At 42.6% G+C, this 16036-nt stretch overlaps 1 protein-coding gene across 1 annotated transcript in view; it reads left to right on the forward strand.

Moving 5' to 3' along the window:
- The window catches only part of adora1b (adenosine A1 receptor b), a 126607-nt gene extending 112146 nt beyond the window's left edge, over positions 1-14461 (forward strand). The window contains exon 2 of the mRNA XM_039749369.1: positions 12962-14461. Within this exon, the coding sequence (XP_039605303.1) occupies positions 12962-13604 (643 nt within the window). The 3' untranslated portion in view covers positions 13605-14461. The remainder of the gene's footprint in view (positions 1-12961) is intronic.
- The last annotated feature ends 1575 nt before the right edge of the window (positions 14462-16036 follow it).

Below are 16036 nucleotides of genomic sequence, written 5' to 3' on the forward strand. Positions count from 1 at the left end.
ACTTACATGCAAAATGGCTGGCACCTTTACCTCAAGGTCACTTACTGAGAGATCAGGATTCATTCATCTATTTAATTCAATACAGTGACAATGGGTCACATCCTAGTAGCTTTGGGTTAGGCGTCATCTGTAATCCCAGGCAGATTTAATGACATATTGTGCAACAAATAAGCGGCGGGCAGCAAACCAACAATCTCGTGCTATAAAAAGGTCAGTGTCAAAGATCATCCTGTCAGGTTCCATTAGCTTTTACACAATAAAAATGAGGGAATGGGTGGAGGCCACCTTTTATTTGAGCAGATCCTATCTTGGTAAATGGAGTGAAGCCGTTGAACTCGCTGAGCAATATGTCAAGTCTCTGGCATGACAGAACTGTTACGATTTGCTTTTATTCTCAGTTTTTTACAGCTTGCTGTCGTACTTTTTCCTCAGTTGTCTTTCTCATGTTCCCATGTGTACAATCTTATTTTGATAACACGATGCCAGTCTTCCTAAAATATCGTTTAGTTTTGTTATCTGTCCCCACCATTTTGTTTCTGTAACTACAGTTGAAGTGAGAAGTTTCCATACACTTCGGGTAAAACTCACTTTATAACCCCTTCACAGATTTTATATCTACAAACTATAAATTCGGCATACCGTTTAAGGCATTTGCTTTGTGCAGGACAAAAGTCATTTTTTTCCAACAATGTTCACAGACCTCAAAGTATTTCACTTTTTTTGACTATATCACAATTCCAGTGGGTCACAGCACGGAAAATTCCAGAAAATTACGTCAATTAGAGAATTAGCTTCTAATACCCAATTAGCCTAATTGGAGTCAATAAATGAATGTAAGGCCTACCATCAAATTCACTGCCTATTTGCTTGGCATAATTGGAAAGTCAAAAGAAATCAGCCAAGACCTTGGGGAAAAAAAAATTGTGGGCCTCCACAAATCAGGTTCATCCTTGGGAATAATTTCCAGACTCCACGTTTATCTGTACAAACAATAATACGGAAGCATAAACACCATGGGACCACAGAGCCGTCATACCATGCAGGAAGGAGGCGCATTTTGTCTCCAAGAGAAGAACGGACTTTGGTGTAAAAAGTGCAAATCAACCCCAGAACAACAGCAAAGGACCTTGAGAAGATGCTGGAGGACCCCAGTAGACAAGTATCGATATCCACAGTAAAACCAATCCAACATCGACATAACCTGAAAGGCTGTTCAGCAAGGAAGACACCACTGCTCCAAAAAAAGCCATCCTGCTGTTTGCAGTGGTACATGGGGGCAAAGAAAATGCCTTCTGAAGAAACGTCATCTGGTCTAACAAATCGTAACTCTGGAACTCTGGGTCTGCCAGATCTCTTCCTATCAGAGTTTCTTCCAGTTTCCAAATGCCTTTGGATTGTGCAGGATGTACAGTATATACTCACGTATAAGTTGGGTCTTGAAACCTGAAAAATCGTTCACAAAATCAGATCCAGGCTTATACGCCTGTTTGTTATTCACATCTTCTTGCCTCCTCTAATCTCGCCCCAGTTTTTCTAAATGAAAGGCCTACACTGCTAAGGTCAATAATGCTCTCTCTGTCTCATTTCATTTGTTAATGGCTATTTTCTTGACATTATCTCGGGAATATTGTCCAAGTAGTACGTCATAGAGTGTAGTAACACAGCAGTCTGTTCCAACTCTGCTTTAAGACACACAGAGGGTTTTTAAGTAATTACCAGAAATTGGGACACCTGTGCAAATTGTTTATTTCAATTTGCAAGGCTTAATTGACTTTAATTGCTGCAGAACATCATTAGGTTGTAACTTATTAGTTGTTCCCTGAAGAACACCCATTTGTAATATCCTGTAATTTACTTTTTTTCAGTTTTTGCTAACCTAAACTTTAAACTTAACCCTCTGGCCGTTTACTGCTTACCTTTTCACCATTTTAGGTCATTCATTACATTTCAACTGATTTAAGAAAAACCGAGGTGTTCTAAAACATTTGACTGGTAGAGTACATGGAAACACTTCTGCGGTTCTGTGCTGCTGCTTGCCTAACTTAGACCTGCTGATGAACGCAATCTGGTGATGCCACCTCAGCGTGGTATCAGATCTCAATCCAGACTCTTTAAACATGTAACTCTTGTCTGATAGAACAAACTGCCCACCTTCATCCAAAATTCTGACTCCCTCAATGTGTTTAAGAAGCGTTTGAAGACCCTCTTGTGTATTGAATCTCTGTGTAACTGATATTAGCTGTGGGTGGCACAGTGGCACAGTGGTAGCAGTGCTGCCTCGCAGTAATGGATCAAGGTTTATGTCCTGGGTCCTCCCTTTGTGGAGTATGCATGTTGTCTCCGAGGGGTTTCCTCCCACTGTCCAAAGACATGCAGGTTAAGTAAATTGGTGATATTAAATTGCCCCTAGTGTGTCTTTGGCATGTGTGATGAACTGGTGCCCTGGCCAGAGCTTATTCCTGCCTTGCACCTTATATCCAGTATCCGCCCACAACCCTGGTCTTGATTAAGCGGGTTAGACAATGACGTGACATGATATTAGCTGTTAAATTTTCAGAATCTGGGAATCGTAACTCGCTTGTATTTTGTTACTAAGCACTTCATTTGTGATGATCAATCTTGTAACACTTATTCCCAGACTGCTCGTTTATTTTGACCTCTTTTGCAGGTCACTTTGGATTAAACTGTCCCCTAAGTACATAAATATAAATGTAAATGTAACAATGCAGGTTGTGAAGTGAATCCATATTGACCTTTCAAAGTGTGCAAAGCAGCCCTGAGCCAAAATCACCGCTCACTTTCAGTCTTAGATTATTTACTGAGAAGTGATGGCGCGAGCTGCCAGGCTGTTGGCAGCAGGTGTTTACAGCGTAGGCTGTGCAACAGATGGTGTGCTAAACTCAAGGTGGCTTACAAGAGTGCCTATGTTCTCATTTTCCAAAAAGAGAAAATACAAAAATCCACGACAATTGAATATCTTTAAGGAGTGAGGCTTGGTTGGAGTCCAGGCTGGCCATTTCAATTGTGGAGTCTGCATGTTCTTCTGTGTCTGTGTGGGCTTTCTTACACCCTGGAAACACTGTGGAGGGGAGTGTTTGTGTGGGATTGTGCTCCATTATACTACAGGACCCTCAGCATCTCCCTACCTCTACCTTCAAGGCTGTTATACAGCCAGGCAGTGAAATGATATTATATAAAAAAAGGCAGTCAAAAATCCATACATGTGTGCACTGACCTGTATCTGTAAGTAAGGTGGTCTCCTTCCGCTTGTTGAGCAGATGTCACTTCAACACAACCAGCTGCCCGATGTTACCAAATATGAGTTGGCCATCCGTTCTTAATTCCAAAATAAAAAAGACATGGAGCACTTAAATGGTTTGAAATAGCAGAGCTTCCCAGCTAAATGCGGAGGACTTAAAGACATCAGTAGTGACTCGTTTAATTAAAGCAGCATGTGGAGACGTCTGTGTTATTTATAGTGGAACAGGTCAGCTGTTCGGAATCACTCGAAAGTGAGAAATCATTTAAATGGACGGGCCTATTTATCTGCGTCTGACCTAAGATGCCCGTTTGTCGCAAACACAGCAATAATGTTGGTGTTTATACAGAAACAGAGCAGCTGCTACTGCTCTTTGTACTTAATGTGTCCAAATTGGTAGATTATAAAATAATAACCCCCAGATACGCCAATAAAGAGCCATTTTAGCAGACAGGGAAGACCCCTCAGAATATGGTATCAATGCAATGTTAGGTTACCTTTTCTTTCTTTCAGTTTTTTTTTTTTGGCCTGAATACATTATTCATTATTCTTTTTATATTTTTCATTTTAGCTTTGATAATATAATTAACAAGATGGTTCAGTTTGCTGATGATAGCAAATTAGGATGATTGGCAGATAATCGAGAATCCATTATATCATTACAGAAGGACTTGGACAGCACACACGCTTGAGCAGATGAAGTTTAATGTCAGTAAATTTAAAGTATTACACGTAAAGAGTAAAAATGTTTGGTTTGAATACACATTGGGAGATCTGAAAATTGAAAGTACGCCTTATGGGAAGGATTTAGGAGTCGTAGTGGACTCAACACAATAAACTGACAGTGTTCAGAAGCCATTAAGAAGGCTAACAGAATGTCAGGTTATATGGTGCCTTGATGTGTGGAGTACAAGTCACAGGAGGCTCTGCTCAAGAATTATAACACACTGGTGAAGCCTCATCTGGAGTACTGGGTGCAGTTTTGGTCTCCTTAAAGACATAGCAGCACTATCCAGAGTCCAGAGAAGAGCAACTGGGCTGATTCAGGGCTACAGGGGTTGAATTATGAGGAAAGATTTAAAAAGCTGAGCCTTTACAGTTTAAGCAAAAGAAGATTAAGAGGTGACATGATTGAACTGTTTAAAATTATGACGTGAATTAGTCCAGTGGATCGAGATGGTGACTTTAAAATGAGTTTATCAAGAACACGAGGACACAGTTGGAAACCTGTTGAGGGTAAATTTTACACAAACATTAGGAAGTTTTTCTTTACTCCAAGAACGATAGACACTTGGAATAAGCGACCAAGTAGTGTGGTAGACAGTAAGGCTTTAGGGACTTTCAAAACTCGCCGATGTTATTTATGAAGAACGAAGTTGATAGGACTGGCAAACTTTTTGGGCCTGAATGGCCTTCTCTAATGTTCAAATGTATGATACATGTGTGGTGCCCTCTGTGGCCCAAAATTCCTTTAGAATTTCCATTGGACACTTGCTGGCTCCTCTGATAGTGCTTGCAGGGGTGGGGAGGAATTTCTGGGGTTGGCGCACCCTGCCTGGGATTTGCGATCTGTGTTGGCTGGGATTGGCTCCAAAAGCCCCTAGTTTAATATATTTAAACTAGCCAACCCACGGCGTACCATACACCACATAATCAGGCCGGTTTTTTAATAATTTTTAAGCACAGGGAGAAAATTACCATTTGAAAAATCAGTAATATAATAAATCAGCAAGAAAAGCAACATTGTAACAATGCACAGAACAAAGCAACACACAATCGTTCGTGCGGCGCTCAGGCGTGGAGGGTAGAATGGGAGGAGAGGAGAAGGACGTCCACTCACTCCCTCCGTCATGCTAGTCTGGCGATTTCCCGTTCAGTATGCACTGCCTGCTCATGTGCCCACCTCCACCTCGTCACTCGAGTCGTTGTTGTCTTTGTACAGACCAGATGCACCTGTGACTCACGTAGACTTTTCATTGCTCTGTGCGGTTTTGGCTGCCTTTCTATATATAATCCACCAAGACACCCGACCACGGTAGCAGCGAGGTCTATTCAGGAGCATTTAAGAAGACGCATGTTTGTTGCGGATGCGAATTGCTGTATGTAGCGTGTAAAACAGTTTGCTATGGTGCACGCGGTCGTGCGTCGTAACCGAAAACTCGGTTTTAAAGACGGCTCACTTCATTGTGTATATGACTGTAGGTGAATGAAAAGATGCAACTCTGGAGAGGGCAACATACAATAGAGCGTTTTACACGCTGCATACAGCGATTCACATTCGCGACAAATTGTTTTACATGCTGCATACAGCGATTCACATCCGTGACAAACATGCCACTACTTAGATAGTCCTGCCGCGTCCACCCTCGTTCTCAAAGCATACACACCGCCTGGTCATGTGGTGCCTCTGTGTGAACCAGTCTGGCACAGAGAAGGTCAGCTGCCGAGAGAGCGTCTCGACTGTTGCAGGGCCTGCATTGGTGAAGCAGGTGAGACGATAATGAAACAGAGGCACAGGGCTTATTGGTTTTTAAAGACTGCCTCCTTCATTGGGTTTTAACCAATGCACGGAACGAACCAACACACAATCGTCTGTGCGGCGCTCAGGTGCGGAGGGTGGAAATGGAGGAGAGGAGAAGGGCGTCCACTCCGCTCCCTCTGTCATGCTAGTCTGTTGATTTCTCGTTCAGTATGCACTGCCTGCTCATGTGCCCACCTCCACCTCGTCACTTGAGTCGTTGTTGTCTTTGTACAGACCAGATGCACCTGTGACTCACGTAGACTTTTCATTGCTCTGTACGGTTTTGGCTGCCTTTCTATATATAATCCACCAAGACACCCGACCATGGTGGTAGCGAGGTGGGAGGGCAGTGTGTGCAAAGTGCAGGAGCATCTAAGAAGACGCATGTTTGTCGCGGATGCAAATTGCTGTATGTAGCGTGTAAAACAGTTTGCTATGGTGCACGCGGTCGCGCGTCGTAACCGAAAACTCGTTTTTTAAAGACTGCTCACTTCATTGTATTTTAACCTCAGTTTTAAAGGAATGTTTTAAGGATCCTATGGGATACCCCTCGCAAACCGTTTTACACGCTGCATATGGCGATTCACCTCCGCGAGAAACATGCCTCTATGAACAGTCAACGTGGGTCGGAGCTGCATGTGACCTCTATGACAGACGAATATAAATGACGCTGGTTTTTCTGTGTCGTCGCGTCCGAGTTGGTGGGTGTGGCTCTGTGAGTTGTCGTCGTATCCAATGGTCTTGCAGTTGGTGGGCGTGGCTCCTTCCTGCGTGCGCCATAGGTGTCTCACTTGTCGGCGGCTTAGTGAATCCATGCCCCTTCCGGCGTGCTTTCCATGGTTGTCTTGCCTTAGTGAATTATATATATATAGATAATTTGGATGGGAATATAAGTAACAAGATGGTTCAGTTTGCAGAGGATAAAAGTGCAGTATTGGAACAAAGTCACATTTCTTCTTGATGTACCCCTCTGCTCCATCCATCCATCCATCCATTTTCCTACCCGCTGAATCTCAACACAGGGTCACGGGGTCTGCTGGAGCCAATCCCAGCCAACACTGGGCACAAGGCAGGAACCAATCCTGGGCAGGGTGCTAACCCACCACAGGACCCCTCTGCTCCACAGTTTAAAATTACAAATCAAGCAAACAACTTTGTTGTCAATTGACAGTTATGTAAGAAATAATTAATATACAGATATTGTTGGGGCGGCACGGTGGCGCAGTGGTAGCGCTGCTGCCTCGCAGTTAGGAGACCCGGGTTCGCTTCCCGGGTCCTCCCTGCGTGGAGTTTGCATGTTCTCCCGTGTCTGCGTGGGTTTCCTCTGGGCTCGGTTTCCTCCCACAATCCAAAGACATGCAGGTTAGGTGGATTGGCGATTCTAAATTGGCCCTAGTGTGTGCTTGGTGTGTGGGTGTGTTTGTGTGTGTCCTGCGGTGGGTTGGCACCCTGCCTGGGATTGGTTCCTGCTTTGTGCCCTGTGTTGGCTGGGATTGGCTCCAGCAGACCCCCGTGACCCTGTATTGGGATTCAGCGGGTTGGAAAATGGATGGATGGATATTGTTGGGGTTCAGTTGTAATCATTTGTTTCTTCTACAGAATGTGCTCACTATAGGGATATTAATGTAGGCTAACAGAGTGTCAGGTTATATAGCGCCTTGATGTGTGGAGTACAAATCACAGGAGGTTCTGCTGAAGCTTTATAACACACTGGTGAGGACTCATCTGGTGTACTTTGTGGATCACACATTTAGTTTTAATTGTATTGCGCTCCCATTTTCACTATTTATAACTATGGAAGCAGGAGGCAAGGAGGGTCTCCTAAAATTCATAGCCTTTCCCATTGTTTTCAAGGTGTTTGACTTCAGATTTTTGAAGGGTGCCCCTGAAATGGGGAGACCATGTAGTAAAAGTGTTGTCATTTCTACATGATGTGTGTAAAATGCATGCAAATTCCCTTAAATGAAAGTCTACAATGTGCACTTTAGGCACATCTGAATTGTTTGATTTGGTTTTTTTTTTAAACTGTCGAGCACAGAGGTTGTTCCAGATATTATGGGGGGCCCTGTATGTTTCTCAATACAATTTTACCAATTCATGTGGTTCAAATTGCTTTCACAGATAACAGATTTCAAAAAAGAAGCATCATATTGCAGTAGCAATAACCAGCAAAAAGAGCCTCAATAAATTGTGCTCTGAGCAAAAGTCACAGAGGCATGAAGAGTACTTATGGTGCCTTTGGGTTCGAAATCAAGAAGTGATGTCATTGAATTAAAGTGCAGGGAGCAACACACTCACGGTGCACTGGCATGAAGAAAATGAAAATCCAGACACAGATGAAGGATCACCAGCGCAGGCCTGGAGGGGCTGGCACTCCAGATTTACCACATACACAGGCAGCTTATTAACTTTTAAAAGCGCAGTATTAGTATTCTGGTAGTGAACCCACTCCAGAAGCTGGATGTCTGCAGCATGCCTGGCGTCACTGTGAGCGTCATTTGCCGCCTTGTCACATAAACAGCTCAGTTTTCAGCTTTATCTGCCTTTGTATTCAGCTTGCACATTTTCTTTTCACTTTGGTTTTCTTGAGATATTCCAATTTCCTTCCACATCTAAATTATCTGCAATTTGCAACGGTGGATTCAGAATATATTCAGGCCCCCCATCATTTTCTGCACACTGTGTTGTAAATTTAATTTTAATTGAATACATTTGTTTTGTTTGCCCTTCAGTCTACCCTCAAATAACCCATACATGATAAAGTGAAAGCATGTCTTCAGAAAGGTCAGTCATTTCCTAACCTGCTGTGTCTTGAACAGGGTCTCTGGGGTCTGCTGGAGCCTATCCCAGCTAGCATAGGGCACCAGACCATCACAGGGTACATGTGTTGGAAACGCAAATTCACATAACCTGATTGTGTTTGGACTGTAGGAGGAAACCAGAGCACCCAGAGAAAACCCACACAGACACGGGGAGCACATGCAAATCCCACACAAGTTGGACCCCACACACAAACCCTGGTCTCCTTACTACAATGTAGCAACTCTACCACTGTGCCATCATGCAGCTCCTCTTCAGAAAGGTTGATTAAAAATCAAAGACTGAAGTCTCTCATGTCTATACCTACTGTGGAATACCAGGGGCGTACAGCTCCCCAAAGCTGGACACAGACAGGCACAGAGACTCAAGTCCAAGGCAACACAGGTTTATTTTTCGTGGAGCAGTGCTTTTTCCTCGCTCCCCACTAAAGTACACAGTACAAAAGCACCAGCATTTTCTTCTTATTATTATTCTTCCTTTTCCTTCTCTTTCTCCTTCTCCTTCTCCTCCCTTTCTCTGCCACTTTCTCTCCTCTCCCAGCAAGCTTTGTCCTCCACCTCCCGACTCTGGCTTCCCGCGTGATTAGCACTCCCAGGTGTAGTGGAAGTTCATTATACGGTTCTGCAGCTTCCCCTGGGGCCTCCCACGGAATCCAACAGGGTCCCAACAAACTCCAGCTCCCAGCCTGCCCTGCAGGAATCCGTGGTGCCACAGCCATCCAGGAGGGCTGCCCTCTAGCGTCTCAGGGGAGGTATTGCCTCAGTAATCCTCTCTCCCCTGATCCTCCCATTTCATTGTAGGAGCCTCTTTGGCATCAGTTGTAGCTTTGGGTTTTCTATGGTAAGCCACTACAAGGTTTGCACACCATGATTTGAGCAGTTTATCCCAGTCTTCATGGCAGATCCTCTCAAGCTTCACTCTGTTGGATGGGAAGTGTCGATAAACTGTCATGTTCGGACCCTCCACAGATATTCTCTGGTGTTGCAGTCTGGGCTTTGACTGGACCACTCAAAGACAGCGATAGACTTGTCCCACAGCCACTCCAGTGTTACCTTGGCTGTATGCTTTGGGTCATTCCGGCTGGGTAGGAGTCCTGGCTGTCCATTACACTATCTATCTATCTATCTATCTATTATATAGTGATTTTCATTTCTATCTATTATATAGTGCCTTTAATCTATCTATCTATTATATAGTGCCTTTCATTTCTATCTATCTATTGTGGAGCCAACCCGGACACAGACAGGCGGACATGTTGTTCTTCAACCACCACACGTTTATTATACAATACTATTTACAAATATAATGGTCACTAAAACCCAGTCCCGTGCACAAACCCCAATAATCACAGTCCTGGCCACAAATGCCTTCTTCTCGGGCCGCCTCCACACCTCTTCTGCCTCGTCCTACTTCCACCTGACTCTAGCCTCGAATGAAGGGAGACGGCCCCTTTTATATGCTCCCGGATGAGCTCCAGGTGATTCCCGACACTCCTTGATTGGCCACGCCCCAGCGTGGCGGAAGTGCAGGCTGTTCTCCCGGCAGCTCTCCGGGTGCCCTTTTAATTCTTCCCCCCAGCACTTCCTGGTGTGGCGGAAGTGCTGTGGTAACAGGTGCCCAAGGCATTGGGGCGCCTCCTGGCGGTGACCACGGGCCCCTACAGGGTGGGGCTTTCATGCCCTCAACCCGTGGCCCCCAAAGCAACCAGGATGGCGGCCCCCATGTGATCCAGGGTGGGCGCAGACCCACATCCGGTCCCTCATGGTGTCCCGGCCGGGTCATTGCCCTTGGTATCCCTGACACTATCTATCTATCTATCTATCTATCTATCTATCTATCTATCTATCTATCTATCTATCTATCTATCTATTATATAGTGCCTTTCATTTATATCTATCTATCTATCTATCTATCTATCTATCTATCTATCTATCTATCTATCTATCTATCTATTATATAGTGCCTTTAATCTGTCTGTCTATCTATCTATTTATCTATCTATCTATTTATCTATCTATCTATCTTTGATTGACTTAGGACTTAGGACAGTGGATGCAGGTTGTTCCTTTACAATGAATTCAACAAGAAGCACAGCTGGAGATACATTAAGACTAAATTTTATACCAACATTATAAAGTTTTCCTTCACACAGAGAACCACTAGTGTGATAAACAGTTAAGAGCAGAGACCTTCAAAACTCCACTCAATGATATTTTGGAGAAATTTGATGGCTAGGACTTTCCTGGGCTGAATGGCCTCTCATCAGAATGTTTCTGATGTTCTAATATATTTGTTAGATGTTTATTTGCTGACAGTAATTCTCATTGATGATCATCAGGCATCTCTTCCATCATGTCCTTGTCATCCATCAATTATCTGAAGCAGTGTTTAATTCTTCCTAAACTGTGTCCTCTTTGTGTAATTTGTCTGTTCTCTCTGATGTGTCTGTTGGCTCACAAACACTTGGTGTGTGTCCAAAAGTGTTCAGTTTGAGAGACTGGTGTTCCACACCATTATAATTAAAGCTATGGGGACAGGACCGAGCTGCCCATGGAGTTGCAGTGGATAAAACTGGGTTTAAATTTCTATGTTGATGCATAGTTTTCTTTATGGATAAGCCAGCAGGAAAGTCAAAGTCAAAAAGTCAAAGTGAACTTTATTGTCATCTCAACCATATACAAGTATACAGATAGACGGACTTGCGAAGCTCAGGGCCCACAATGTAACAGCATGATTTGCAAATAATAAATTAAAAAAGAATTAAAATTTAAATTTAAAATTAAAACACAAACAAGACATTGTGCAAAGACAAGACAAAGAAGTAGCAGCAATATTGACATGTAGTTAGCAATATGAACATTGATGCAATGTATAGTACTTGCAATCTACTTACAAGGGGAAATTCACATACTCCAGCAGTAGCATACTGATAAAAAAACAATTTAAATTAACGAGTGATAAAACTGCAGGTATAACAGACAGTAACTTGTATAATGTTAACGGAAGATGGTCAGTCCGTCTAGCTGGATGGCCGAGTCTGCAATGTTTTCCTGGAGCCACGTCTCAGTGAAAATAAAGATGCAACAGTCTCTCATTTCCCACTGCTCGGCCCGCTGCAGCTTTATATAATCCAGCTTGTTGTCCAGCGATCGGACGTTCGCGAGCAGAATGGACGGTATCGCAGGTCTGGTGGGGTTAGTTTTTAGCCTTATGCTAACACCGCTGCGTTTCCCTCGTTTCTGCTTCCGATCGCTGCGCTTGCGTTTTCGCAAGCTCAGCTTCTCAGGCTGCCGAAGTAAGCAAAGGCTGCGGAGCATCTCTGTCACATCGCTGGATATTTTGGCGAAGTTTCTTCGGAAATCGAGCAGGAATTGCCGTTCGTAAATGTATGTCTGCGTATTACTATCACTTAAATCTACTTCTTTTCTTATACTAGTTGACAAAGACGAACAAAGATTAACACTAAACCCACAATTGATGTGTGGGAATGATTCTTCAGGTTTGTGCTAAATATGTCCAAAAACAGGGGTCACCAACTCCAGTACTGGCTGCAGGTTTTCATTCTAACCCTTTTTTAATAAGTGCCCTGTTTGTGCTGCTAATTAACTTCTTGCAAATTCATTATAATTTAATTACTTTTTTAAGATTTGTTTCCCTGAATTTCTTCATCGTTCCTCTGAATTGCTTTCCTTAAACAGCACCCAACTAGTAATGAAATGTGAAGTAAGTGAGCCAAGAGAAGGCCAACTAAGTCAGGGCCTCAAACTCCAACCAATTTCACTCCAACCAGCTGCTTAATGAGGCGCCAATTCCTGTCATTAATTCAACTCGTTCTTTAACTCCTTGGCTTGTTGCTGCTCTCATGTTGCATTAGCAGACATTTCTGAAATTGTTGATTTTCTCTTTTCTAAGAGCTCTGTTAAAATGTTTTGTGGACCTGAGCAGATCGACATTCCTGAGACCTTCACCTTTCTTTATTTTCAGATATTGTATGATGGACACCAGTTGTTTTGGCTTATTTTGTATCTCATTATTGTTTGGCTGCTAATTAAAGGAAAAGAAACAATTAAGGGTTCTGAGTCCTCAAGAGCAAATCATTTAGAATGAGTTCAAAAGAAGTTAATTAGCAGCAAAAACAGGGCACTCATTAAGAAAAGGGGTAGAATGAAAACCTGCAGCCATGGTGGTCCTTCAGGACCGGAGCTAGCGACCCCTGGTCCACAAGGTCTAATCAGACGGTACTGGGTAGATTTAGCTCTTTCAATATTCCTCACCCTTATTTTTATTTTACATTTCAATGAACATCATGACTGGGACACCAAAGCACATGTTCATTTCAGCTTCTCTTTTGTGTTTTTCAGCTATAAAACGGTGGTCACGCAGAAGAGAGCAGGAGTGGCAGTGGTGGTTTGCTGGGCTGTGTCTTTCATTGTTGGATTCACTCCAGTGCTGGGCTGGAATAACCTGACCAAGAATGGAGACCACAATTCTTCTGACCTGATGATCACCTGCCAGTTTGAACATGTCATCAGTATGGACTATATGGTCTACTTCAACTTCTTTGGCTGGGTGCTGCCTCCTCTTCTGCTTATGCTCTTAATTTACACTGAGATTTTTTACATGATCCACAAGCAGCTCAACAAGAAGGTTTCTGCCAATTCCACAGATCCGAAAAAATATTATGGGAAAGAGTTAAAGCTGGCCAAGTCACTGGCTCTGGTGCTCTTCTTGTTTGCAGCCAGCTGGCTACCTCTTCACATTTTAAACTGCATCACGTTATTCTGCCCTTCGTGTAAAAATCCAATGATCCTGACTTATATTGCCATATTCCTAACCCACGGAAACTCGGCAGTCAACCCCATCATCTACGCTTTCAGAATAAAAAGGTTCAGAACAGCTTTTCTCAAAATATGGAGTCAGTATTTTTGTTGCAAGCAAATACCCAATCCTACTAACTTTTGTAGCGAGAGAACGGAAAACAACGATCTGCAAAATGCAATCTGAGCTTTCACAAGGAAAGTTGTTCTTGAGGACCCGGGACTCTAAGAATGTAATCTGCCTGAATGAAGAGGCACACTGAGTGCTGTGAGCTTCACAGGCAGCATATCACTGACTCGACTGAAATATCATGCAGTGCCATTCTGATCTGAGAACTCACTTCATAAACCGCCTGGAGGAGAGAAATATCAGAATTTATTTGCAATAACGGATTCTTGACTAAAGCAGGAATGTGTGCTCATTTGTAGCTTTCACACACACAAATACGTAAGAGTCAGAGCAGAGCCACATCAGTGTGTGGCTGCAAAAGGCGAAAAATGACAAATATTAACATTATGCAGAAAATTAAAATGAAATGTTATGTGTTTAGCTATTCATAAATCTATTATAAGGACATAACAGGCTATACACACACACACACACATATATATATATATATATATATATAGAAAGAGGTATAAAAATATCGCTCCACATAGTTCTTTTAATGGAGGAAACATTCATAAGGATTAGTCACTTCTGAACTTATAACTGGAGAATGAAAAGAGTTACCAGAAAACAGTCCTATCTACTCTAAAAGAGCCAGCAGCACCTCATGATCCACAAACAGAAACCATTTCAATAAAATACACATTGGGCTCTGAACACTGAAGAATCAATAATACTGCATATGGGAATTTAAATAAGTGGATTTCCAAGTATGACCTTTAAACAGGCAAAAGGCTTACAAAAAATACATCACCACATATGGATAGAATAAAGAGAGAATGTGCCTATGTATGCAAAGAGAAATACATAAATATATATCTTTATATATAATACCCTACCGTGGCTGTCTGTTTGTCTGTCCAGGATTTGAAATCACCTGTAGCTCACAAACCGTTTGAACTATTGACCTGAAATTTGGTACAAGTATACTATGTGACCTCTACTATCCATTTTCAGGATGGTGATTAACCTCCAAGGTCATTCCTCTTTTTATTTTTATCTTATTTTATTGCAGAATCAACTCTTGGCAGCAGGCAGCAGGGCGGCCGTGTGGAGCATGTGTATGGGCACCATTCTCATCCCTACCACCTTCGCCGTCACTTCCCAAACGTCTTCATATCTTAAATCATTCTTGAGGCAGATTGAAGACTTAAGTGCCAGCTTAAGTGAAAAATTAAAGAAAATGTACTAAATAATTGCAACACAAGTACTGACTTAATCAGTTTTAATGCAAAATGATGCTGACGACAGAAGAGAAGAAGCAGGCTGCTAGGGTGGGGAAAAGAAGAGCTGCTCAGGAAACCTCTGAGCAAACGAATGGTAAACGTACAGAGAAAGAGGATGAACACTAGGAATGCTCAAGTCAAGTGTATTCACTGCACATTATCATGCTGTGTGCCATTACTGGTATATATAATATACTGGTTTATATATATGGGTGGCACAGTGGTAGCACTGCTGTCTAGCAGTAAGGAGACCCAGGTTCACTTTGTGGGTCCTCCCTGTGTGGAGTTTGCATGTTCTCCCCATGTCTGCGTGGGTTTCCTCCTGGTGCTCCAGTTTCCTCCCACGAGTTCAAAGACATGCAGGTTAGGTGGGTTGGCGATCCTAAATTGTCCTTGGTGTGTGGGTGTGTTTGTATGTATGTGTGTGTGTCCTGTGGTGGGCTGGTGCCCTGCCCAGGGTTTGTTCCTGCAGACCCCCGTGTCCCTGATTTACGATATAGTGGGTTGGAAAATGACTGACTGATGACTGGTTATATATATATATATATATATATATATATATATATATATATATATATATATATATATGGGCGACATGGTGGTACCTGGGTTCACTTCCCAGGTCCTCCCTGCGTGGAGTTTGCATGTTCTCCCTGTGTCTGTGTGGGTTTCCTCCCACAATCCAAAGACATGCAGGTTAGGTGCATTGGTGATTCTAAATTGGCCCTAGTGTGTGCTTGGTGTGTGGGTGTGTTTGTGTGTGTCCTGCGGTGGGTTGGCACCCTGCCCAGGATTGGTTCCTGCCTTGTGCCCTGTGTTGGCTGGGATTGGCTCCAGCAGACCCCCGTGACCCTGTGTTCGGATTCAGCGGGTTAGACAATGGATGGATATATATTTATATATATATATACACTGTATATCTTTATTTATAATATAGAGAGAGAATCACACACACATGCTGATGATGCACGAGACAGCATATACACTAACTGCTCTTCCTCTTCCATACATACATACATACATATATATATATATATATATATATATATATATATATATATATATATATATATATATATATATATATATGTATATATATATATATGTATATATATATATATATATGTATATTATGGGGTGCCAAACAGGCAAATACATTGATTTCTGAATATATAAAGTCAAAACTTGAATATATAAAGTCAGCGTTGGAATATATAAAAAAAG

The sequence above is a fragment of the Polypterus senegalus genome, chromosome 3 (genome assembly GCF_016835505.1).
Source record: "Polypterus senegalus isolate Bchr_013 chromosome 3, ASM1683550v1, whole genome shotgun sequence".
Lineage (NCBI taxonomy): Eukaryota > Metazoa > Chordata > Cladistia > Polypteriformes > Polypteridae > Polypterus > Polypterus senegalus.